This window comes from Heteronotia binoei, chromosome 2 (genome assembly GCF_032191835.1).
Source record: "Heteronotia binoei isolate CCM8104 ecotype False Entrance Well chromosome 2, APGP_CSIRO_Hbin_v1, whole genome shotgun sequence".
NCBI classification, from domain to species: Eukaryota; Metazoa; Chordata; class Lepidosauria; order Squamata; family Gekkonidae; genus Heteronotia; species Heteronotia binoei.
Window position 1 is genome coordinate 72,840,440 of NC_083224.1, and position 27,555 is coordinate 72,867,994.

The window sequence follows — 27,555 nt, forward strand, 5'->3', positions numbered from 1 at the left end:
ATTTCTCTTTTCTCATCTGGATTTATTTTCTTCAAAAAGACTCGGGTTAGGAGTTGGAACACTTTGATTGGTTCTTATATCTTGGAGAGTGGAGTGATTTCAGATGCCAAGTGATAATAGCACACATTGGTAATGAGACAGGAAAACTAGCCTTCAACTCAGTCCAGGAGAATTCACTGTCTTGAGCTTCATTATCAATTACAATTTAGCAATCTTTCTAATCTCGTTATCAATTTCTAAGCTTCATTATCAATTGCAATCTTTCTAATCTTCCTTTGAAATTCCTTTGTAAGAGCACTACTGCTCTTTGGTCGGCAACTGAATACTGTGGTTTCTAATGTCAGACTTATGTCCATTTATCCTTTGCATCCTCCTGGACTGAATCCTCCTGGATGGAATTGAGACCTAGGTTTCCTAACTCATGACTATAGCTGCTATCTCCATGCCTGCTACCCCTCTGCATATCACACCTAATCCAATCAAGCTTGGTATTGCCATTTGACATCTGAAATCACCTTTATAAACTTTATATCTCCTGTACCTCATGTTACATCTTATGGCACACATGGCCCAGCCTGACAAAGTAACATTTATGTCAGATCCTCATGATGAGTTTTACACCTCTGCCAAAGATCCTTCTACATTGGTATAGTAGATGGAAACAGGAGCAAAATGCATCTTAATCAATGAAACTGCTAAGATGCTAAGCTTTTAAATACAGTGAGTAGTAAAAGATGGACAGTATGTTGACTTGCTACTCTGAGCTGAGGATCAGCTGGAATAATGGGAGTTGAGCACCCCATGCCATCTTGGCTGGGGCTTGCTCCTCTTGCAGCTTGGTTTAAACCAGCCCAGGATGAGCCAGGGCAACAGGAACTGAGAAGTCCATACCACTTCAATTGGGGCTGGCTCCTCTTGAAGCTTGGTTTAAACTGAGCTACAGGAATCAGTCCCAGCTGAGGCAGCTTGGAGTTCTCAGCTCTGGCCGCCCCAGCTGATCCAATCCTGGGGCCAGCTTCTCCTGTGGCAGTTTAAACCATGCTGCAGGAGAACCAAGCCAGCCCCAGGGTCGAGCTGGCTTTAACAAAAACCGGTATTTTTCTTCTTGGGGGTACTGGACCCCTCAAAAATTCAGGATATCCCAGATCCAAATACCATACCAATATTGGGATCTGGGGGTTTTCAGAAAGACCGAATGTTTTTTAGGTCCAATAGACATGAATAGAAAACTACTGGGGTTTTCTTGCACATTCAAAATTACAAGGGAGGAAGAACAAAGGAAGAAAAAAAGTTTGTCTGATCAATCCATTTTTGTCCCTCTTTCGGAGCACTTTTTAAATAGTGTCATTTGTATTATTTTCTGTAAATTGAGAATGAAAAATTTTCTCTGAGAAGTCAAAAAGATGTAAAGCACTAAGACTAATCCTACTTCCATGGCAGCAAATTACCCTGGCCCAAGGGAAGAGCAAAGGCCAATGGTTGAAGAGGATCAGAGGGCACAACCCTGCAGATGCACCTGCTGATATACCAGCAGCATCAAAGGCCATCTGCCAGATCCTGCAAAAAGTACTGCTCTCAGTAGGGGTATTATGCAGCCAGGCTGACACTTTACTAACTTTGTGCTGTCTGGGCCTGCTGCCATTTCTGCAGAGTAGGATTCGGTCCTGGGGGTTTAGTCAGTGGAGGCCTGAAAAATATCTTGGGGCAACAGCAAAGTCTCCATTGCAGGCTCTGGCAGGTGGGCTTTCACACTGCTAGCACATTGTCAGCAGGTACATCTACAGGGCTGTACCCTCTGGTCCTCATAAGCTACTGCCCTTGGCTCTTTGGGCTCTTCACTTGAGGACTTCGAGCCAAGAGTCACTTAACTGGTCAGAGGGGTCATAACAATATACTATACTTGGAAACTGCAACTAGTTCAGAAGTGTGGAATGGATAGGGTTTATTATTGGTTTTTAGATATGGTTGTATTAACCCTTACACTTATAACACACCCTGAGCCTGCTCTGACAGGAAGGGCAGGATAAAAATCAAGCAAACAATAAATAATATAATAATAGGGTTGTTATGGACTATGCAAGTACTGGTGCCACACTGCCAATGTGCTGTTGTCTTAGGCTTGGCTATAAAAATACTTTTATTTTTTAGAATAATTATTTGAATAAAAATCGAATAAAATAAATAAAAATATTTGACATTTGACCTAGTAATATAAATTCTATATAATAAAGCAACCATTTCAACTACCAAAAAATTATCTTTTAAATGTTTCAACATTAACAGATTTGCAATCTAACAGACAACATAAACATTTTACGTACCTTATGGAACTGCCTCTCCCATTATAATCCCCCATGCTCCTTTCGGTCATCGTCATCCCTTTGGTCATCATCTAGGGGCCTCTTGCAGGGGCCTGGCTCCAGGATAGTTTGGTTAGCTGTCACCAGGGGATAGGCCTTCTCAGTTGTAGCCCCTACCCTGTGGAATGCACTCTTGGATGACACCTGTGCCCTGCAGGGCATGCAAAGCTGAATTGTTTAGGTTGGCCTTTGGAGGGTAACTACAAGTTTGGGCTGCTTTATAGTGGTATGGTGATAGACACATTTTAATATCTTAATGTTAATATTTTATATTATTTGTTTTTATGTTGTCTACCTTATTGGTTTTAATGTTTTAAGTTGCCACCAGACCCTTTGGGTAAGTGACGACTTTGAAAAAATCTAATAAATAAAATAATAATGCATATTATTAGCTCTACTATTGATTTTTGTTAAGAAAAATTAACATGCTAACATGCTGCAGTGTTAGTCTTATGAACAGATGGCTAAGGCCAGCAGTGGAAAACATATCCTACATGCATAAACCACGGTTTTCCAGTTCTTATAAAGTGTTTAAATGTTGTCGCAATATAGAAACAATAAATGAATACTTGTTTTATTGTTTCAACATTTAATATTTTACAAGTTTAATCTGATCAATCTTTGATCAGCCAGCTGAACAAATTTGTATTGACCCCTCTAACACTCAACCCTTTGTTATTTTTATAAAATACTACATACCAAGGAAAGGTGGCTTATTACCGTTGAATAAAAAAACCAAAATTGCTAATCAAATCTATTTCCGTCCTTACTCTTTCTGCAGGATGGTACTTCAGGATTCCACAAGCTGTTTTCAGTACATCTAATCACATAACTTCCAACCAAGAAGTATCCAATCTTACATTCAAATGTAACAATGCTGCCTAATGTGTATGTGTGTTTTAATCCACTTATTCGAGTTCCATGCTTCACTACAGGGGTTTTACAGCGCACCACTGGAAAAGAAAGGAATATATATTTTAAAACCCCTTAAAAACAGAACATTGCAAACTGCTTCGGTGGGGAGGGCGAGATATAAATTTAAAAAAATTAAATTTGAATTATTCTTTTTAAATACAAATATATTCTATCGAGTATTTCCAAATTAGTGGGTCAAACCTTTGTCCTTCTGTCTCCCCCCTCCCCACCATGGACTGATCCATACTTCAGGCAGTGTAGATTTGTGGATACAGTATTGTACACTGAGGGAAGCTTCATACAGTGGGGTCTGGGTGGGATTACCAGATTGAGCAGGGGGAAACTTTAGACATTGTGTGGTTGGGCTGATGCAGCATGCCCCGGGAACACCTGTTACCAAGCCTTGCAAAGGCAGCCACTCACCAGGGCCATCCAGACACTCCTGTCATTCAGCAGGACAAAAATGACTTGGGTAGGAGGTCAGGTGTCTCCCTGCAGTGTGCAGCCTGAGTGAATCCACAGTAATGCATGCATTGTTTCCAATATGACAAGATCATTTGGTCCAAGCTTCTGCAGAGGAGAGAATGGCAGAGTGCACAGGACCTCAAGATAATCAATTGTGCATGAGGGAAAGCTGACAAGGCACTCTAGGCCTTTGTTTCAGCTGGTGGGTGATTGAGCACCTGGCAGTTTCTCACAAACAGGGTAGCCTTTGCAGACCAGATGGTGTACACTTCTCTGCAGAGGGCACTGACATATGGCTTAGGTTTGGCAGAGGAGCCAGGCAGGCTAAGCTGTCCACCTCATGTAGTATTGAAGTATTAGCTGGGGAACATAGTGCAAGTTATGCAGAGTGGGTTTTCCTCCATGACCAAAGGGGAGTCCCCTCAAGATGGCCTCCAGAACTGCACAACATACTCCAGATGCAACCAGTACTGGCCCGAGCACCCATGGTGCCCTAGGCAGACTGCCAGCCTGCCGCCTCCCTCCATATCGCCCCCGGCACTGCACTACACCCCCCCCAGGCCTCCCCCCTTCCCACCGTGAGGAGGGAGCAGCAGCAGCACCCTTTCAGAATGCAGTTCTTTTGCTGTTGCCAGCCTGCCACAGCACTCAAAGATGTTGAGCACTGCACTGTTTTACCCGCTGATCAGCTGATTGGGGGGGGCATCCTTTAGATCACTCGGGAGCGCAGCTCCACCACCTTCTGGGCTTTGAAATACACCTGGGGTGGGGAACGGAGGGAGGAGGAGGCTGAGATGGCAAACGAAGCATTTGCCTAGGGGGAAGGCCGAATTCGGTGCCCCTGCCTTCCGGCGCCCAAGGCAACCACCTAGTTTGCCTAGTGGGCGAGCCAGCCCTGGATGCAGCTTGACCAATGCAGATTATAAGGGGACTATTTTAATTTGGATGTTATGACTCTGCTGATTCCCCTGCCCTCAGGAGGTCTGCATTAGCCTTTTTTGCCACTGCAACACAGATTCAATGTAGCCAGATGCTTCTCAACTTATTCTCTGTCCATGTCAACTAGCAGCATGGATGCCTTGCCTACTGCCATCTCTAGATGAGCCTGTACTCTTCTTCAGGGGAAAAACTGAGGCAAAATAGGCATTGAGCCTTTCTGCTTTCTCTCTGTCCTCTGTCAGAATTTCTCCATTTTCTCTCAACAGAGTCCAACGCCTCTTTTATCTTAGATTTGCTCCTCACATATCTGAAGATTTTCTTGTTGTTGCAAGCTTCCCTGGCCAGCTTAGATCATGAGCTTTAGCCTCTCTGATGCCTAGCAACCTTTAGAGGTATGTCCCTGCCTCCATTTCTTTTTCTCCCTTAGCACATCATGCACTTCTCTGTTCATCCACATTAGCTTCTTGGATCTCCTACCATGTTTCTGTCTTGTTGGAACAGTGATGGCTTCAGCTAGCCAAAAGCTCATTTTAGGAGAGTCCACCCTTTACTTTCTCCTTTCCCTTTCAGCATTCTTGCCCATGGAATGACTTTCATCATGCCTCTGAGTTCATTAAAGTCTGCCCTACCAAAATCTAACATGTCTGACTAAGAACTTCTTTCGCCCCCCACAGCGAATGGAGTTCTAGTATTGCATAGTCACTTTCCCCTAAGTTCTCCACCACCTTCACACCACCTGTCAACTCTTGCATATTGATTAATAATGTCAACTATGGACGAGCTCCTCTTAGCTTCCTCCACCATTTGCAAAAGGAACTTCTCAGCCAGGCAGGTCAGGAAGTTGTGTGACTGGACACTTAGCAAAGTTTGTTTCCCAGCACACATTAGGGAAGCTGAAGTCATCCTTAACTACGAAGTCACATGTCCTGAATACACTGTCAAGCTGCAAAGAGGGTAGCATCCACCTCTTCACCCTGGTAAGGCAGTCTGTCGCAGACTTCAACTACAATATCCTTTGTCTTTCCTTCCCTTATCCTCACCCAAATACCCACCTCCTCCAGTGTTTCCTAACAAGCAAACCCTCTCTTCACATACAGTGCCACCCACCTCCTCTTCAGCCCTTGTTTTTTTCTTGAACAACTCATATCCCTCCACTAACACATACTAAAACATATCCCTCTGTCTGCAATAGAAGCTCAAGCTCTTTTTATTGCCTAAGCTTTGGGAATTGGTACAGAGGCACCTGAAGCCCCACACCTTCAGCTCCATTTGACCTGGTCTTCGAAACTGAGCTTCTACCACTTGCTCTCCTTCAATGACATCCTTTTGTTGGTCATCTCCTTGGTCGTTTTCGCACTCACCTTCCGCCGGCGCGACCCCCCTCTTCACCGCGCAGGATCTGCACGGATTTCGCACTAAACGCTGCGGAGCAGCCAGAAAAGCCAGAAGCTCCCGGCGCAAAAGCCGCTCAAACTGAAACCGCCAAAAAGCAGTTTGGCGTTTGCGCGGCTTTTGCGACGGGAGCTTCCGGCTTTTCGGGCTGCTCCGCAGCGTTTAGTGCAAAATCCGCGCAGATCCTGCGCGGTGAAGAGGGGGGTCGCGCCAGCGGAAGGTGAGTGCGAAAACGACCCTAGTGTTAATTTAAAGCTCTCCTGATGACTCTCCCAGATTCCTACCATGCCAAACACATTCTTGCCCAACCTTGATAAATGAAGTCTACTGCATGCTAGTAGGCCATCTTCAAGAAAATCGAGCCCATGGTCCTAGAACCCAAATTGCTCCTGTAGGTACCACCTATGCAGTCAGTGGTTCACCTTCAGCACCTCCATTTTCAACCCAAGGTACAGACCAGAGGGAAACCTGAAGCTCCAGTTCCTACACCCCCGTGATAGGCTGGCCCTTTGGAGTCAGGCTACAGGAAGCCACTGAATAGCTACCTGATTTACAGAGAAGCCAGGCCCATCCCCCAGAGTAATCACTGCTTCCATCCCTTCTATGGCACCAATGTCCCTTCCAGGTACATGGCTGGGATACTGCCGCTCTTACATGGTTACAAATTAAGAAAATAGTAAATTATTGGCTCTGTCTTGCCACCCCATAATGAGGACCTTCTATGCATGGCTGAGAAGAGGGAAGGTCACTGTTTCCTAATTGCAAATATTTTTAATGTCTGCAAGGACACCTTCCATATGTGGAACTATGTAAAACATATGATGACAAATCAGCCTATCATTTTAAGTCCTTTCCTAACATGGATTTGTTTAAAATTCTACAAATATATTCTATCCATGCAATCAATGGACAGGATCCAGACAATGTTCTCCAAAACAACTGATTTTGGTGTAGATACAAATGTCTTTCCCTCTGGTGGGAAAGAAAAACTTTCCGTTTGGTAACATTTCTTATTAAAATGCAATTTATTTTTCCAATAAGGATTGCTACATGAATAGTAAAAATTCATGTAACTCCTTAAAAATGAACATATTTATTTTAGGATAAACTTGTGTGTTAATTCCCACATTTTCATATATAGGCCTTGCATCTTTAAGATGCCACACAGTCACTGCCTTCTCTCTTTTTCCCCCTCAATTTTTAAAATTTATTCAACCATTAAACATACAATACATATATCAAGCTAATCAATACATAAATAAAGTTCAAAACCAAAATTCAAAAAACCATATCAAATATCTAGACAGTCCTAGGGTCAAAAATACAGTTCCAAATGTATACAATATTAAAATACACAATTATTGCATATTTCCTACTTTAACAATAAAACAAAGTTTTTATAATTTTCAGGTACTTTACAATATTCTCTATTAGAATTTTCAACATACTCAAAAAATAAAACCAGCGTTCTACAAAACTGTTATTGTATAGTGGGACTTCTTGTTGAATGATTTGGGAATAGTTAATACGTCCCAAATTTTTAAAAACGATTGAGTCTGAGTGGGTTTTGATGCACCTTTTGCCAGAGGCGCGAGCCTTTGGAGTGAGCCAAAGGGCTCTTGGCCTGTGGCTCTTAGCCTGGGGGCTGTGTAAGGACCAGGAACCCAGATCCCTATTTTCCTTGTGTTCCCAGTAAGGTAAGTTAAAACGCTTGGGACTCTTTAGCTTGGAGAAACATTGACTGCGGGGTGACATGATAGAGGTTTACAAGATTATGCATGGGATGGAGAAAGTAGAGAAAGAAGTGCTTTTCTCCCTTTCTCACAATACAAGAACTCATGGGCATTTAATGAAATTGCTGAGCAGTCCGGTTTGAATAGATAAAAGGAAGTACTTCTTCACCCAAAGGGTGAATAACATGTGGAATTCACTGCCACAGGAGGTGGTGGTGGCTACAAGCATAGCCAACTTCAAGAGGGGATTGGATTAAAATATGGAGGAGAGGTCCATCAATAGTTATTAGCCACAGTATATTATTGGAACTGTCTGGGGCAGTGATGCTCTGTATTCTTGGTGCTTGGTGGGGGGGGGGCAAAGTGGAAGGGCTTCTAGACCCACTTGTGAACCTTCTAATGGCACTTGGGGGGGGGGGTTGGGCCACTGTGTGATACAGAGTGTTGGACTGGATGTGCCATTGGCCTGATCCAATATGGCTTCTCATGTTCTTATTAAATGTCTTTCAAACAGTCCTTCTTCCAGGAACTCTGCTGGGTGGAAGCCTGTTGTCAATTTTTAAAATTTAAGTTTTTATATATAATAGATATTGCCCCTTTCTGCAGTTGGTGATCTTTATGTATAATGTGCCCTGTCTAGTTGTGCCTGTCTTGACTATGCAATAGGTGGTTCAATGGTTGAATTTGTATCCATTGAACCTGGGAGTTAAGCTTTTGAGATAGAGCCTCTTTAGAGCAGAGATGTCCCTTATCGAATATGTCAGAGAATCTGAAAACTCTTTCCTTGCGCCATAGTCTGACCTTCTTCTGCCTGCAGGAAACCAGACCTGACCCAAGAATGATGCCACTGGGGCTAAAACTTGTCTATTTTTATCCCATATTTTCAAGGCTGTGCTAATAAAAGGACGATACTTCAAACAAGGGTTTCTATCATTTGCTTTGTTCCAGCTTGTTTCACATAAAGGGTGAGCATGACAATTTTCAATACGAACCCATGCCTTTTCCAAATGTGGAGAGGCATAATATATGATGCTTTTTAGTTGGGCTGCAAGACAATAGGATTTCAAATTGGGAAATGCCAAAGCTCCAATACTGGTAGATTTGGTTAGAAGGTTAAAGTTGATTCTGGCTTTTTTCTTTGACCATAAGAAAGAAGGGTGGCCTGCCACTCTTGTAGATTTTTTTTCTGAATATTTTTTTTCTGGGATATTTTGGAATAAAATGTTTTAATTTGTTGAGTTTATTCTAGTATGGAGGCCTGAAATTTACCCCCGTCATCTAATGTGATTTAATAAAAGGATCAAAATTAACTTTAAATAAATCAGAAAGAAGTAGTGGTATTTGTATACCTAGATACTTCATTGATTTTGTATCCATTTAAATACAAACTGGGATTTTAATTCCTGTGTTTCCTCAGCACTTACATGTATCAGAAAGATTTCTGATTTAGAATAGTTGATTGAAAAACCAGAGATCTTACCAAAGTAGTCTATTTTCTCCATTCATTGTTTTATAGTTAGGGAGGGATTTGAACAATATATGAGGGCATCGTCTGCAAATAAATTTAATTTGTGGGATTAGCCATTAATATTGATTCCCATTATTTGAGGATCAGAACAGATAATATGAGCCAGGGGTTCGATGGAAATGGCAAAAAGAATAGGAGAGAGGGGGCATCCTTGTCTGGTTCCTCTGCAAAGGTTAAAAGTCGCTGATCTAAAATTATTGACTACAATTTGGGCTTTGGGTTCTTTATATAGGATTGAAATTATATTGAGAAAATTAGGACCAAATCCCATGGTCAGTAGTACGGTTTTCAGGTACTGTATTTCCACTTTGTCGAAGGCCTTTTGGCATCCAATGACAGCAACACAGAATTGATTTGATTTTTTTTTTGCAAAAATGTACTAAATTTAAAGCTCTTCTAATATTATCAGAAATTGATCTATTCGGCATGAAGCCTGATTGATCAGGATGGATATAATTGGTGATAATTCTATTAAGCCTCGCTGCCATTAGAGCCAAAAAGACCTTGAGGTTGTGTTTCAGGATGGCAATTGGACGGTATGACGCTGGGTCTAATTTGTCTTTACCTTGTTTATGTATCAGCGTCATTTTGGCTTCTGTCCAAGATTTAGGTACAGTTCCTGTGGTCATACTTGTATTGCATAGATATGGTAGTGGTTCTAGGACCTGTGGCAAACACTTTTTAAACAGCTCTATGGGGAGGCCATCCGTATGTGGCTTTATTAGATTTAATACTAATTATGGCTTCTTTGACTTCAATTGGTGTTACAGGAGAATCAAGAGCTTCGCGATGGGCACTTGATAGTTGTATATTAAAATAATTTCCTTACGGTATTCCGCAATGTCCTGCTGTTTAGGGTTATTGGATGTGTAAAGTTTTTGATAAAACTCTTGGAAACAATTAGAAATTCCTTTGGAGGTGTTGATAACGTCACCATTAACAGCACATAGTGCAAGAACAAGATTAATAGATCTTTTTTGAGCTATTCTATGTTTTAAAAGTTTCACTGCTTTGGGGGATTTGGTCACAATTTTTTTTCATAAATATCTTAGATTTGACTAAATAGCCGATGTTTCTAAAACCTCTAGTTTTTTCCTTTCAAAATCGAGTTTAATTTTTTTTACCACCAAATTTCATGCGTTTGTCTTCAAGCTTTTTGATTGAAGCTCTAAGCTCATTAATTAAAGCTTGTCTTTCTTTTTTACAGTGAGCTGAGATAGAGATAAGTTTGCCTCGCAAGACTGCTTTAAAGGCATCCTAGACCACATCTGGGGAGACCCCGCAGTTAGAGTTAAATTGGAAGAATTCTTGAATTTGTTTCGTTATATCATCACAAATGTTTAGCTGTAATAATACAGAATTAAAGGACCAATTAAAACCTTTCCCGTCTTCCTGTTGCAAATTTAACATGCAAATGACACAAGCATGGTCTGAAAACATTCTATCTCCTATCTCTGCATTATGGACATTAATCTGCTTGGGAAGCAGAAGGTCCCAAGTTCAATCCCTGGCATCTCCAAAAAAGGGTCCAGGCAAATAGATGTGAAAAACATTAGCTTGAGACCCTGGAGAGCCGCTGCCAGTCTGAGAAGACAATACTGACTTTGATGGACCAAGGGTCTGATTCAGTATAAGGCAGCTTCATATGTTCATATGAGCTTTGCCTAACAAGGATTCTGAAACAAAAAGGTAGTCAGTTCTAGAGGAGACCACATGTACTGAGGAATAAAAAGTGTACGATCTGGAAGTTGGGTTTAACTTTCTCCATACATCGTTAAGACTGTAGGAGAGTAGGAGGTCTCTAAGGTTTGTTGAGGGTAGGAATTTTATTCTTAAAGGGATTATAAATTCTATCTACATTTGGATCTGTGATTAGGTTGAGGTCACATCCTATTATTAATTCCCCAATTTGGAAGTCAAAAAGTTGTTTAAAAATGTCTGTAGCAAAATCAAGTTGATTGGAGTTTGGAGCATACAAAGATGTGATAGTGACTGGTTGACCATCTAGATCACCCTGTAGAAAGATATATCTCCCTCTTGGGTCTACCAACTCTTTTTTAGGAACAAAAGGTACATTTTTAGATATTAGTATAGCAAACGCCTCTGGCTTTAGATGATCCAGGGGCTTGGTGCTGCTGTGTGAACCATCTAGTTTTCAATAATTGTGGTTGTATTTTTTATGAGTTTCCTGCAGGCACAAGATGTTGATTTTTTCTTTATAAGCCTGATTAGAAACTCTACGGTTCTTAATGGGATTGCTCAGGCCTCTGCAATTCCACGTACAAATTTTAATAGCTATGGACATCCGCACTCCCTAAATTGTTGCTTTAAAAAATCCTGTCAAAGTATTCAGTTGAACCCTAAGACTCACCAATACAAATCTTAAGACTCACCAATACAAATCTTACAAACGTTAAAGTATCTGAACAAAACTAAACACTCCTCACAATTTGAGGATCAGTTTCAAATAAATCCAAATCTGGGAGTTATTACAGGGAAGAAACCACATGTCCCCTGGCTAGAAACTTGCTTTCTAAAAAAAAAAAACCCTGGGGGAAAATAGTGAGTTTATTCACTGTCTCATCTATACAGTTCCTTTCCGTTTCCCCTCTTAAAACCGATTTAATGAGTGCAATTATTAAACAAACTGCTCATACTTATAAATTAACAAAAATCACATTATTTCTCCTTATCTATGCTTAGACTTACCTAATATAATAAATCCAATGAATTCAACGTATTTATCTACTAAATGCTACTGAATGCCATTTCCCTTAAATATTTCTAGTATCTATTTATATAAATTCAATAAACGCATTTCTTCTTATCTCAGAGTCAAAAGTTGATTAAAAGCAATTATCAAATAATGAATTCAATCAAATCCATATAACTAACAATGTGTGAATTCTGAATAACATGTTAAGCTATGGTTAGGCAAAGAAAAAACCATTACTCTAAATTCCTGGTAAAAAAGCTCTATAGACATAAACATTAGGGAGCTTATAGTCTTATAATCTTTAGTGAACTTTGTAGCACATAACAAGTCTATTAAAACCTATTTGAAAACGCTGTGAGAACAGTATTTCAACATGAAAGCTTGTAAGATTGCCTAAAGGGAAATAAATGGCACTTAAGCTTTAAGTCTCACTAAAGTATGAAGATGAGTCCAGTTTTCAACGTCTATCTCAAGTAACACCAGACCATTCAACAGAAAGCTTTCCATACTTAGAGGGTGGGTCAAACCAGAATATGTCCTGCAATGTGAAGTACAAATTTAGGTCATTTTAAAATAAAATATAAGTTCAATACAAAGGTTCAGTTCTCAGTTTCTAGACTCCCGGTCTCATTAGGTTGCTTAAAAGTAAACTCAATACATAAGTAGTAAGCAGTTTGCCAAATTATAAAAAGTACGCTGTAACCCTCACTCAGGTTCCAGAACTCTTAAAGTAGTTGAGTAGAGAAGTTCAAGTTGTATTTTATAAGCTCCTCTTCTTCCTCTCTGGTAAGCTCAATATTCAGTGTAGAAAGCAAGGTCTTCCTAGTTACACTATCTGTGGTTTGGTAAAGCCAGGCCTCGGATTTAGTGGGAGCTCACAGGAGCGTAGCTCCTGAACCTTTCTGTGAGTTCCACATCCTCCTTCTGAGAGTTCCACCTCCTTGTCCATTGAATAGTATGTGCAGCTGCATAACAATCCCTGGATGAGCTCCACCACCTATTTTTCTACAAAATGACCCCTGGGTATAGCATATTGTTTTTATAAACTAAAATGTCTGAAGTTGCATTCCATCTAAAAGAGATTTTTGCTGCAAAGAGTTTAGATGCCACTGTTTTAAGCATTTTTCATTTCTCAATGGCTTTTGGGGACAAATCCAGTAGAATTAGGGTCTTTTATCCTTTATGTTGTAGGAAATCTTGGCGTCGGCCTTCTCTTAGAACTTTGTCCCTTGTTCCTATAGACTGGAACTACACAATAATGTCCCTTGGATGGTTTCTTTTGACAGTTGCTAATGGGCCAATTCTGTTAGCTCTAGTAATCACCAGTGAGCAGTTACTGTTCAAATGAAGGGCTTCACCCAGCCATTTTTCTAGATAAGTTCCCAAGTCGTTATCCGACTCCACTCCCTCCTCCATTCCACGGATTAATTTTTTTGGGGGGGGGTTTAACTTTTTATTACATTTAACAACAACAACAAATATATATATATATATATATATATATATATATATATATATATATATATATATATATATATATATATATATATATATACACACACACACATACACACACACACACACACAAAACATAAACTTAGGGATGTAGACCGCGGGATGCATTATATACTTATATCATTAGAATACAAATCCTTTGTTCTAACCTAACCCAAATCATACATTCTACAGTTAACCCCTTTTTACACTATATTCTTATTATCTTTCCCCCATAACCATTCATACAATAAGTTCCATTTCCCTTCTATCTATTTGTCTATTTGTTAATTTCTTCTCTTAATATCTCCATCAAAGTATCTACCTCAGCTCAGTCTAGAACCAACCAAAAATACTTTCTTTCTTCTACACTGTGATCCAAAAGAACATTTGGTATTTCAAATAATCTTACTTTGTTTATAAATTACATAGTATCAATTTAATTCCCTGCAACAACAACAACAACAAAAACCCCAGCAAGTTCAGAATACACTTTCATACAATAAGTTCCATTTTCCTTCTATTTGTCTATTTGTTCATTTCTTCTCTTAATATCTCCATCAGAGTATCTACCTCAGCTAAGTCTAGAACTAACGGGAAAAAAAACTTTCTTTCTTCTACACTGTGGTCCAAAAGAGAAGGGAAAAAAAATTGGCATTTCAAATCATCTTACTTTGTTTATGAATTGCATGGTATCAATTTGTTTCCCTGCAACAAAGCAACCAGCAATTTCGGAATACACTTTCTTCAGTTTTATTGGTGTAATATGCCAACGATATAACTTTAATGATTTGTCTCTCATCGTCTGGCAGACCAATTCCTTCATTTTCCTCCTAATACACCTTATATAAACCTCTCTCAGCAAGAGGTGTTCCTTGAAATAAATAAGGCAAGCTCTATAGCCATATTCTATATCTTTCTCCAATTCCTTTTTCTTCATACCAAGAACTGGTGTCAAGATCTCTACTATCACCTCCTTTATATCGTCATACCTATCCTCTGGAATATTCTGCATTCCTGAAATATGCACTACCTGCGCCGTTTCTATTCTCACTAATCTGTCCCCTTCGTATTTTTGAACTTTTTCAATCTCCTCAGACTTTCCATTCACTACTTCTAACTTTCCTTCCACATCAAAGATTTCAGGTTTTCACGGCTGGTAACATCATTAGGGTTTGTAGAATCTTTCGGGATCAAGTGCCGTGTTCTACTGGAGAAAGTTTTCCTTCCAGACGTTTTGTTCTCAGCTGCGGAGAACATCCTCAGTGGCATTGCAGCCAGAGCAGGCGCTCAGACCTTCTTGGCTGCTGTGCATTCCTTCCACATATTTTGCAGATTGTGTCAAGCCATGAATCTCTTCCTTTACTTCCGTCAATTGCTTTTGCAGGCCATCTAATTTCTTATTTACTCCATCTAATTGTTCTGTCAGATTTGCCTGCACCTGACTCAATGCATTCATAAAATACAATTGCATAGAATTCTGCAATTCCTCTATAACTTCCTGTGAGGACACTACCTCCATCAGTTTTAAAGTTGCCAATAGTGGGACTAACCTATCTGTTTTGTCTTACTTGTATGTCGCACTCATTTTTCTATTGTCCAAGATCTTACTGACACCCCAATTCCATATACTACTTTGCCCATTCCACGGATTTTAACGTTATGCATGCACCAGCAGTTTTCAAGACTTAGAATTCTGTCCTTCATATTTTTTCCCCTGCTTGCAAAGCCTTTATGTTGACTTGTGCTGTGAAAATCATTTCCGTGGCATTTTCAGCCACTTTAGAGGCTTCCTTAATCTCTGTTGTCATGGAATCTAGTTTCACGTTAACAAAGCCTATGAATTCCTCAAAGGAGGCTTTAAAATAGCAGCACATATCCTCCCTCATATCAAGTAAGTCTTTGTGACACAGCGAGGAAGTATCAGGGCTTGGGCTTTGCAGAAAGTGCGCCAGACACCATGTTGGGCCTGCAGTTGTTGTTGTTGTTTTTTTTGGGGGGGGGGGAGTTTTCTTAGTTCTGTTTGGGGCAAGGAATGCTCTTGCCGAGGTCGCCGCTGCCTTACACCTTCCTCCGGGGATTTTTCTCATTTCAGGTAGGAGCCTACGATCTTTCTATCTGCTTTTGGTAGGTTAGGAGGATAGATGGGATCAGAGCTCTCTCAAGACATGACCGCCATTTTCGAGCATTGCTCTGCCCCCCCCCCCCCCCCGCCTTCTCAATGTCTACCTGGCAGGAGGCACACAATCACTTGGGCAGACAACCTCATGCCAGGGAAAGAGGAAGAAACTGAGGGAAGTAAAAGGCACACACATTCAATAGTGGTAGAAATAATCTGTTAATTAAAAAGGTTATAGTTATGTAATCTTAATAATTATAATACTGTATGTGGGTGGTTTGTAGGGTAGGACACACAGTATTCATGTGGCTCTTTTGGTCGATAGTAATTATGAATGTATCACTCCCATGCAGGGCCAATATACATGAAATAAAGGCCAATGCCTTCCCTCTGATGTTGTCTCCTAGTTCTGATATTCAGAACTTACTGCCTCTCAACATCCCTTTAGTTATTATGGCTAATAATCACTGATGGACTTACCCTCCATGAATTTACTTCCTTTTTAAAGTCATATATTTTCATGGCCATCAGTGTGTTCACTGGCAGTGAATTATATAATTACTTGTTGAGTAACGATGTATTCCTTTGACCATTCTGAATTTACTGCCCATCAACTTCGAGTGCTCCTGAGTTCTACTATTATGGGAAAGTACACTTTCTCCACCATCACATGCATAACTTTATAAACCTGTCACATCTCCCCATAGGCATCTTTTTTCCTTCCTGGGAAGTCCCAAATTATTTGCCTTTCCTAACAGGAAAGTCATTCCAACAGTTACTTCAGCTGCTCTCTTCTGTCCTTTTCCCAACTATGCAATATACTTTTAGAGGTATACAACAATCAGCACAGTACACAACATGGTATTCCAAAAGAGGCTGCATCAAATGATCTATACAAGGACAGTACAATATTGCCAATTTCATTTTCAGTGAGGGCCAGAGCTGGCTTCAACAAGGGCCAGGGCCTTTTCAATCCAAGCCCTACCTGGTGGAATGAGCTCCCACTAGAAATCCAGGCCCTGTGGAACTTATCAAGGTTTCGCAGGGTCTGTAAAATGGAGCTCTTCTGCCAGGCTTTCAATTAATCCAGTGGGTGTCCTTTGAAAGTCATCACTTCCCCCAGCATTTCAACATTATGGTGTCATGTTATGTTGTTAGCCATCAGCCACATGCTGTTGGGTGGTTTTGCCACCTATGTCTGTAAGATTGTTTACTGTGCTGCTCCTGTTTTGTAATGTCTGTTTTTATGATATTATTTTAACTCTATTGTTTTACTGTTGTCAACCACTCTGAGCCCACTTGCAGGATAGGGTGGAATATAAATCCAAAATTTAAATTAAATAAAATTTTCAGTTTCCTTTCTAATAATCTCTTGCAGGGTGACTTTTTTCTTTATTGCTGCTGCACACTAAGTCAGCATTTTCATCAAGTTACCCACTCCACCCCAAAAATCTCTTCCCACTCAGTCCTGCTGGTTCAGACCACATCAGCAAGTTTAAAATTAGTTTTTGCTTCAACATGCATCGCCCTACACTTCCTTACATCAAACTCCATTTCTTGCCTACTCAACCAATTTAGAGAGATCCTCCTGCAGCTCTTCAACCTCCACTGTGGTTTTTACCATTCTAAATATTTCAGAATAATCCGTAAACCTGGCCACTACACTGCTTGCCCTCAATTCCAGATCATTTATGAACACAGCACTGATCCCAACACTGATCTGTGTGGGACCTCTCAACTTACTTCTCCCCACTGAAGCAATATCCATTTATTCCTACTCTCTGCTTACCATCATTTGACTAATTTTTAAATCATAAGGTTAAGATTGTCATGGCATCATGAGCAATGGATCCTACACCAGCATTTATGTCAGTTTAAAATATTTTTTCAGTTTTTAAAAAAAGATCACTTATTTCTCTGAGACACAGTATACTTGTCTGTATAGTTCTAACAGAAGCAAAGATTGGGAAGAGGAACACAGTTGCCACATTCAAATTTCCCAGATCTGGACACTGTAATTTGCATATCAAGCTATTCTTGCTAATTATGCACACTGTGTTATCTACCAGTTGTTTTTCATCTTCTCCTGTTAGATAGAACAAAAGAGTTGCAGGAAGGAATGATAAAAAGATATCTCAACTCTATGTTCAAGCTGAAATTTACTCAGGCTTTCTTCTGAAACAACAGCAAAGCTTGTCTGGGAGATGGAAAGATAGAGCATGATATCAGATTTTGACCCTCCAACAGTACATGGCTCTGCATCAGTTCAATTAATGTGAAAGACAGAGACAATTCTACACGAAACCTTTAATCCTGGTTCAGCCCTGCCCCCAAACTGACATTCCACACTTAAATCATAGAAACCAACTCTCTGATTCTAGTGTAGAATGTCAGTTTGGAGACAGGGCTGACCCAGGAGTAAGGGTCTAGTGTAGAATTGGCTAAAGTTTCCATTAAGGAGGTTCTCATTTTTCTCCCAAGCCTGGAACACTTGACATGCATGTATCATTTAGCCTTGGTTAGCAAAAATGGAAATTCCTCAGAATCCACTCAAATTTGGGATGCTGTTTGCCGCATACTTACCCCGTGCTGATTTCACTGGAGTTTCATTGGTCTCCATGAAATTTACTGTCAATGAAATGTAAAGAGGATCACAGCCTTAAAATCTAATCCTAACTTATTCTGAAGTATATCCTATTCATTTAACTGGGATCCAAACAAGTATGCACAGTATCGCAGTTTTAAACATTTTCAGTACCCCCCCAATACCACACATTAACATTAAGAGTTTCTTTATACAGATTTCTAAGAAACTGGTTGCAAAACTCAAGATCAGTGCATCAGTGAATTACCTCAGCTAGTTAACCCAACCCTAAGAAGTGCTGTCATAGATCCTTCCAAACACCAGGCTATACTTACTGCTGCTTGACCAAAGTCTGTAGAATCTGAACATACTTTGGCATACCCAATTAAAGGTCACTATTGTAGATGAAAAATAAAGTAACAGGAATAATATTTTACTGTGTTAGTCTAAAACTAGAAAGGAGGAAGTAACCTAGACCTCAGTTCTGAGAGCATCCAGAATATTACTGAATCTTGGCTAGAAAAGAAAGGGAAAAGAAAAAAAGAATGGGCTGTGTAAAAAGAAAGTAATTACAAACTACTCACTTTTATTTTGCTGTTCCTATAAGTAATTTATCTCCAGTTTCAGAAAAAGCACCTGAAAAATGGCCCAATTATATGCCATCAATCCACTACATTAATGCTGTCCAATTTGGCTTTAATTTATATAAAAGAGCCCCATGGCACAGAGTGCTAAGCTGCAGTATTGCAGTCCAAGCTCTGCTCACAACCTGAGTTTGATCCTGTCAGAAGCTGGGTTCAAGTAGCTGGCTTATGGTTGACTCAGCCTTCCAACTTCCGATGTCGGTAAAATGAGTACCCAGCTTGCTGGGGGTAAAGTGTAAATGTCTGCCAAAACACTGTGAAAACACTGTGAAAGCAACTTCACACCAGAGTTGGAAACGACTGGTGCTCGCACAGGGGATTACCTTTACCTTTTTAAACTTACAGAATCTGAAATTATTTTCCTATTTTGAAAACATAAAAATCATTTTTCTGTTGCTTTCAGTCTCACAGAGTTTTCCTCATTGGCTATTTGCATCGCAGAACCTATGTAAAAAACTGTACATTTTACTTTCCATTTCTGGATCTAGCAAGCCTTTTTTTTTTAAGGAAAGCTGGGAATACATGACACCAAATCAAACCATTGAACACTTATCACTATGGCATCAACTAAGACCATCAAACATATCATTATGACATCAACTTGTAATGCTAACATATAGTACAAATAATTTTTAAAAGAATATATAAAGTGAAATGCTACCAGTCTATGATTGAAGATCTAGATTGAAACCCATACAGCAAGCACAGAATATAGCAACCAAATCTTGCTCTAAATGGCAAGCAGCTGCAGGGTATGATCAAGCGGCTGCATGGTATGATCACCCAGTCTTGATAAACTACAATAATGTCAGATATACAATAAATTGCAATGGTATTTAAACTGCTCATTTGACAACTGCTCATTTAGAACAAGATTTGGTTGCTATATTCTGTGCTTGCTCATCTGGAATTGACTTTCATAATAGACTTATGTTTCTGCATATGAACTTCCCGGTGCTTATTTATGTATATTTATATTAGAAGAGGAAGAAACCTTTGCACTTTAAGACTGTTTAATGCTTCTGTGTATGTGTGTGACACCTTGATTAAACTGTTCAAACTGTATGGGTTTCATGAAAGGTCTCTGACCACAGGCCTGTAGCATTTCACTTTATATTAGTTATAAAATTATTTGCACTATATATTGGCAGTAAAAGTTGATGTTAGTCATTAGTGTCTGATGGTCTTACATTCAGTATTTATCTTCATTTATGGTTCACAGACACCTGATATCCCACTGTGCTTGTGATGGGAAATAAAGGACAGCCAACAGGCCAAATGTGTTCCAGGTTCTGAATAAAATCTGGCATCATGGCAACAGACTTATCTGAGTAGGATTTCACAGGTTTTTTGAAGAAAGAGCAATTTACTGTAAGAGACCTCTAGCACCAATATGTTTTCTCACATGCAGATCTTTTACACTGTGAGCCTTTATAGCTTCTTTGAAAAAAAGCAGAAGCTTGCCAATACTAATTATGAAACATGGAGATAATTCCAAAGAAACAAATTTATTGCAATGCTTGTGAAAGAACACATTTTGGAATTCATCAGTAAGGCCCTTCTTATTTTACCCCCACTCAGCGTCCCACTTTTTGAACTGCATCTTCTTTTAGTAGTATCGTCTAGTATCATTAAAAAGTGATCAAAATAGAACATATAACAAATCTACCAAGGTGTCCAATACTTTCAAACTCTGTCAATGGGGTAATTTCATCCAGAATGACTACCCCCCAGTTTTATGGAAAAATCATATGCAGCACTGTAGTGGCTTTCCTCACAGTTACATCCAACTTAAAAAGGTGACCCAGGGCTATCATTTCTGACTTTTATTCCTCTCTCCTTTCAATACCTCACATGTTTTTTCTTCCTTATCTTGTATCTTAGTTTATATCTTTCCTCCCAATGACTTGCACTTCTTTAGAGGTCTGCTTAATTTTTGGAACCATAAATTAAATTTAACATAGCTCTTTCTCACACTTACCAATGTTTGAATACAATTTATATAGATAAGGAAGCAAGAACCCCACCTGGCCACTCAGCAACAATTCTGTGGGTGGAGAATAGCTCTACAGATGTGCATGAGGGGGTCAGATTTTTCAGGCTTGGATTACAGGAAGGGCATAAATACTGGTATTTCAGGTTATTGAAGTCTCTGAATACCATTTTGGTCATCAGATTCTCCCCCCACCCCCCGCCAAGAATTCCCAAATTTTGGGAGTTCATTATTCCCTATGGGGGAATAGGGAATAATGGGGACGAGTGGCTGTTTTTCAAGAAAATGCACCAAAGTTGCAGGGAAGAGTCCTGCCTGTTCACTAAAGGTGCCCATCCCAAGTTTCAAGTAGATTGGATGAAGTGACCCAATTCTATGAGACCCCAAACAAGGTGCCCCCAGTTATAATACTAGTCTCTATTGTTTCCTAGAGCCAGTTTGGTGTAGTGGTTAAGTGTGCAGACTCTTGTCTGGGAGAACTGGATTTGATTTCCCACTCCTCCACTTGCACTTCCTGGAATTCCCTTGAGTTAGCCATAGCTATCGCAGGAGTTGTCCTTGAAAGGAAAGCTGCTGTGAGAGCCCTCTCAGCCCCAGCCACCTCACAGGGTGTCTGTTGTGGGGGAAGAAGATAGAGGAGATTGTAAGTTGCTCTGAGTATTCTTCTTCCTATACAGAAACATTCCATGCATTATCCAGGGCATAGAAGCTAATTAGTCAAACAGACAAGAGCAAGCAACCTCTGGCCAAAAGCATCCTAATATAAACAGAACCTACATGCCCAACAGAACCATAATGTCAAACCAGAATATCCAAGACAAACTAACTGAAGCAGGGGAAACTGTTGCAAGAGCCACAGAACCAACTTCAAACCAAACAATTCAAGCTAGGCTCCTAAGTAAGCTCAAAAGTCATGGGGTAAAAGGACAAGTCCTCTTGTGGATCAAAAACTGGCTAATTAATAGGAAACAGAGGCCGATTCCGCAGTAGCCTTTGCTCCGGATTCACGGCTTTATTTCCCCCAGGGCAGATGTCGGTTTCCACATGTTCTGCCCCACATCAGCTGTTTGATCCGCCTCTAAAGCGGGGTCGCCCCGCGCCAAGCAGATCCTCATTTTGTGAGAAGTTTATTTTTGTTCCGGGCTTGGGGCTCTAGATTTCTGTGCGGAACTCATACAAACTCGCTGTCAAGCTTCCACAGCAGCAGGACACACCCACAGAAATTCCATGCCCATGATTTCACCCTGTTATTTCATCATAGATTTCCCAACATACCCACCCGTACGAATTTTTTTTTAAGAAATGCATTTTGCATTACAATGTAACTACCTTTTAAAATGTAGTGCAATTACCCTTCTCGTTCCTGCATCCTACGAACGCATTGTTATGTGCTTCCACCTGCCCCCACTCTTTATTTGTTTTCCATGTGAATTTTTAAAAGGGTAACCTTTTAAAAAAGAAGGGAGCGGAATGAGAGAAAATCATACTCCGTGCGGTGTCGTCAGGGATGAGCCAATCAGGATGCAGCTTGGATATGCATGGCTGCTGCACTAATCAATATTCGTTTCCCCTCCCCTCAAAAAAAATTTGTGTTGCTACGTTATAAGGTAACCACACATATGTAAAAAGGGGGGGGGCACATCTGAGGAAGGGAGGAGGGAGGGGAAAATTGCTCTGATTGTGAGGGGACTATGGAAGCAAAATCAATGCGGAAACAGAACACGCGCGGCAGATTGGGTATTGAATCCGGGGAAAATCCTCTAATGCGGAATCGGAAAATCAGACCCACATGCAACAGCCCTGCAGCGATTGGGAGGCAAACGCCAAGTGCAGAATCAGCCAGAGAGTGAGTATAAATGGGCAATTTTCTCAGTGGAGGGTGGTAAGCAGTGGGGTGCCGCAGGGTTCAGTACTGGATCCTATACTTTTTAACTTGTTCATTAATGATTTGAATTTGGGAGAAAGCACTGAAGTGGTTAAGTTTGCAGATGACACTAAATTGTTTGGGGTGCTGAGAACCAGAGAGGATTGTGAGGCACTCCAAAGGGATCTGTCAAGGCTGGGCGAGTGGGGGGTCAATGTGACAAATAAGGTTCAATGTGGCCAAGTGCAAGATAATGCACATTGGAGTCAAAAATCCTAACTATAAATACAAGTTGATGGGGTGTGAACTGGAGCAGACTGACCAAGAGAGAGATTCTTGGGCGGTAGATAACTCACTGAAAATGGCGAGTCAGTGTGCGACTGCAATAAAAAAGGCCAATGCTGTGCTAGGGAATATTAGGAAGGGAATTGAAAACAAATCAGCCAGTATCATAACGCCCCTGTATAAATCAATGGTGCGGCCTCACTTGGAGTACTGTGTATAATTCTGGTCACCACACCTCAAAAAAGATATTACAGCATTGGAAAAAGCTAGAAAAAGGCAACTAGAATGATTAAAGTGTTAGAACACTTTTCCTATGAAGAAAGGTTAAAATGCTTGGGACTCTTTAACTTGGAGAAACGTCGACTGTGAGGTGACACGATAGAGGTTTACAAGATTATGCATAGGATAGAGAAGGTAGAGAAAGAATTACTTTTCTCCCTTTCTCACAATTTTATTTATTTATTTCATTCTATTTATATCCTGCCCTACCCCACCGAAGCCCGCTTTGTAGGAACTCATGGGCACTCAATTAAATTGCTGAGTAGTCGGGTTAGAATGGATAAAAGGAAGTACTTCTTCACCCAAAGTGTGATTAACACGTGGAATTCACAGGAGGTGGCGGTGGCTACAAGCATAGCCAGCTTCAAGAGGGGATTGGATAAACATATGGAGCAAAGGTCCATCAGTGGCTATTAGCCACAGGGTATTGTTGGAACTCTCTGTCTGGGGAAAGTGATGCTCTGTATTCTTGGTGCTTGAGAGGGGCAACAGTGTGAGGGATTCTAGTGTCCTGGCCCCACTGATGGACCTTCTGATGGCACTTGGATTTTTTGGCCACTGTGTGACACAGAGTGTTGGACGGCTTCTCTTATGTTCTTATGTTCTCAAGTTCTTAACTGGCAAGCAAATACCAAGAGTCGGCAAGAGGACACAGATAGAGAGAGACCGTACAATATAAGAAAAACATTAAAATGCTAGCCAAAAATATTTTTTGTATATTCCCAAATATTTCCAGAATTTTTTGGGACTCATTTACCAGTATCCTCAAAAAATTCCAAAAAATATCCAGACACCTGGATATCTGAAAAATACCGATAAGGTATTTTTTGTATATACATCCAGACTAGAAATATCCAAATGCATGTCTCTATATGGTTCCACTAGCCAAGAAAACAGGACTTCATATACTCTTCTACAGAGCACAAAAGTCAATGTGATATTTACCTCCCTTCTCCATACCACAGCACACACTTGAACAACATGTAGACTCAAATCTGGATTTCTCCCACTCCAGGTCCAGTGCCAAAGTTCCAGTTGCTGCAGCTTATCTAAAAATAGTGCCTCCTAGGTTGCAGTTTCACTCTTGATCTGGCATCATCTAGGTCCCAGACATGATCACAGTATCCAGTCACACAATCCCAGGTTCTATGAAGACTAAGTATTCAGTCTAGACAGATTATCAGTCTGTGCAGACCAAGCCTAGTACTCCTGTTTACCTAACCCTGCTTATTCCCTGGAATTTGACCCTGCCTGCCCTGGATTATGCTTCCGGCTTCAAATTGCTTATTGGTTCATTTTACTTTTAACCTGAACTCAACTTCTCACTTCTGTTGCATGCAGTTGGGAACGCTCACATGGACTTCTCATCTGCAGCTGGATCTCAACCCTGCTTCATGCTGCTGGCCCTGTTCCCGAAGTTGTATCTAGACCTGACAGATGGATTCTACCACTTCATTCCATTACAGATTGAATATTTTTCTAATGGAAGCTTCCTTCCACCATTGTAAAAGAGTACCCCACTGGCACTCATTGTACCAGAGAAACATGTCACCTTCAGAGGAGATTCAACCCAATGTAAGAATTTTTTGGACTATGTCACTTTCAGGTCACATTGAAAGTGACATAGAAACATCACTTCAATGTCAACTGAACCTCACTCTTTTTCCGGGTAAGTTCCCCCCACACTGGCTAGTTGGGGTGGGGGCTCGTGGTATAATCGTTTAGGAATACTGGACTCAAACAATAAAGAGTTAGATTAATGCAAAGAAACATTACCACTCAGTACAAAAGCACACTAGTAAACAAATGCCTGTTCAGTTTTTTGAGGGGGAGGGGAATTATCATGAAGGATAGATTGGGACAAAAAAGAAAACCCACCTTTGCACTTTGGTAGATTCCCATTCCAAAATTCACCAATACGATCATCATAGTCACAAAACAGAGCGGGTATTCCAATAAGTGAAAAGTTATTATTGCAATGGTATGTTACCACTGATCCGTAAGTATAACTAGTTGCATTCCCATTGAAAAATCCATCACTAATATCTGGAGGTTCTTTACAAAAAACTCCTAGAAAAATTAACAAATTACTTTAAAAAATAATAGTCACTGAATTTGAAAATATGAGAAAACCTCAATGCATTTTATTATAATCTATTGCTAAAATGGATTAACAGAATGAAATCACAATAATGTGAAGGAAGTAATTTCTGCTGTTTTCCCTTTTTTGATGTAGCTTACTGAGCTGCATGATGATTCAGGAGGAGGAGATTGTCTGGCAGCCAGAAGTACTAGCTCTTTTAATGTTATGCACCACTAGGTGGCAAGCTATACTTGTTTTTAAGGCAAGAGACATTTCAGAAGTGGTTTGCTATTGACTGGCTCTTTGTCTCAACCTTGGTATCCCTTGGAGTAAATTAGAACTTTGGCGGTTGCTCTTCCAAATACTAGCCAAGGCCAACCCTGCTTAGCTTCCAAGATCTGACAAGATCAAGCTAGCCTGGGCAATCCAGGTCATGATTTTCACATGCAGAATTCAGGAACAACAGGGGTCTAGCTACGCTTGCCAGTCCCCAGGTCCCAGTGCAAGGATCCCCCAGTTTTGCAGGATCCTCCCTGCTGTCAGCCAGATGGTCCCTGGGGGAAGTCCTGCCCCAATAGCCATCATGTGCCTTTCCACCTTGGAAGGCTAGAAGCTTGGGAACTCCTTGCTTTTTGGAAGGTGTGTGCACCTTTAAATCTCTGTAGAAGCCAGGCTGAACGGGGACAGGGCGAGCTGGCAGAACAATGTTGCTGTTCCCAGTGAGCTGTGAAGCTGTGAAAAAGAAAGGGAAAGCAGTACAGTCCCCCATTTGTTCCACATTCCTTTCAGAAGACATTTGCACAGTAAAACAGAGAATACAAAGTAAACTATAGCCTTTTGTTTCCCTGTGTTAGTCTGAAGAACGTCGTGTGCGTGTGTGTGAGTGTTAAGGGAGAATGGGGCAAAAAAGTTTGTTCTATAGATATCCATTTCTCAGGGGAATTCCCATGTAGAATCTTTACAACTTGAACTAAATTGGCAGTATAACAGTACCCTTTTAAGACTGGGAAAACCCATGCTACCATCAGATGAAGTATTAAAGGGGACCCTGGGTTTCCTACTGGACCACAAAAAGTTGGTAGTCTTTTGCCATCCCTCCAGTGACTGATCTGTGAGGTATATTGGAAATGTCTGAAATAAATATATGAACTTTGGAGCCTATCTGACCATGATAATTTGTTCCACGCTGTTATCTGCATGCAGATTTCCTTGTATATAGAATCAGTAATTTAAAATATAGAGTATAAGCACCCTTAGGGTGATGCCATACTTTATCTATCCAGACAAATTTAAAGCAAGATTTTAAATTGGTGACAGTAGAGGGTTTCAAGTTGAGTTCAATCTCTGACTTACTCTGATTTATTGATAAGCCTGAGGTTTGGATGAAAGCCCGCAGGCTGAAGTGCAAGGCTTGTAGGGAATCTTCTGGTTTCGTAAGATAAAGAACCAAATCACTGGCATAAAGAGAGATTTTCCATATGACCAATCTTTACCCCGATGATGTTCAAATCTTGTCTAATTAATTCTGCCAGGGGTTCTATTTTTAGAGTGAAGAGCAACAGAGATACCAGGCATCCCTGCCTTGTGCCCCTGCTGATAGGAAAGGGGTCATGAGCTCCTACTGAAGTCGATGAAATATATAGAGTCTTAATTCCCTAAAAGCCTCTCCAAAACCCATTTTGGAAAGCAGGGAGAAAAGGTATTGTCTCCAACTAACCAAATGCCTTTTTCCATATCCAACCCTAGAACTATTGCTTCCTGTTCTGTATAATTACAGAAACTAATTAAATCCAAAGTCCTAGAGATATTACCGGTGATATTTCTATTTGGAATAAAGCCCGTTTGGTTCTCTTTTACATAATCCTTAATTATCAATTTAATACTTTTGGCCAAGACTGATGTAAAAATCTTATAACCTTGGTTTAGCAAGGCTACAGGCCTTTTAAGAAGCTGGGGAGGAGCTTTCTTTCAATATAGGAACCACCATCACCCTGGACCAAGATGGAAGAAGGAAGCCATTAGAAAAAATATAATTATAAACCTTATAAAATATAATTTCCTTCTCAGAAAATTTGATATATCTGACAAAATAGCTTTTTACTCATCAAAGCATATCCTGTGGTTTTCTTTAAAATGCTAGTGGACTTAAATTTTATTCTGCT

The 27,555-nt window shown here is 40.3% G+C and overlaps 1 protein-coding gene across 1 annotated transcript in view; it reads right to left on the reverse strand.

Annotated features, from left to right (window-relative positions):
* Positions 1-27,555, reverse strand: part of LOC132567578 (zona pellucida sperm-binding protein 3 receptor-like) — an 83,192-nt gene that overhangs the window by 40,956 nt on the left and 14,681 nt on the right. The window contains exon 2 of the mRNA XM_060233255.1: positions 18,245-18,289. Coding sequence (XP_060089238.1) covers positions 18,245-18,289 — 45 coding nt within the window. The remainder of the gene's footprint in view (positions 1-18,244; positions 18,290-27,555) is intronic.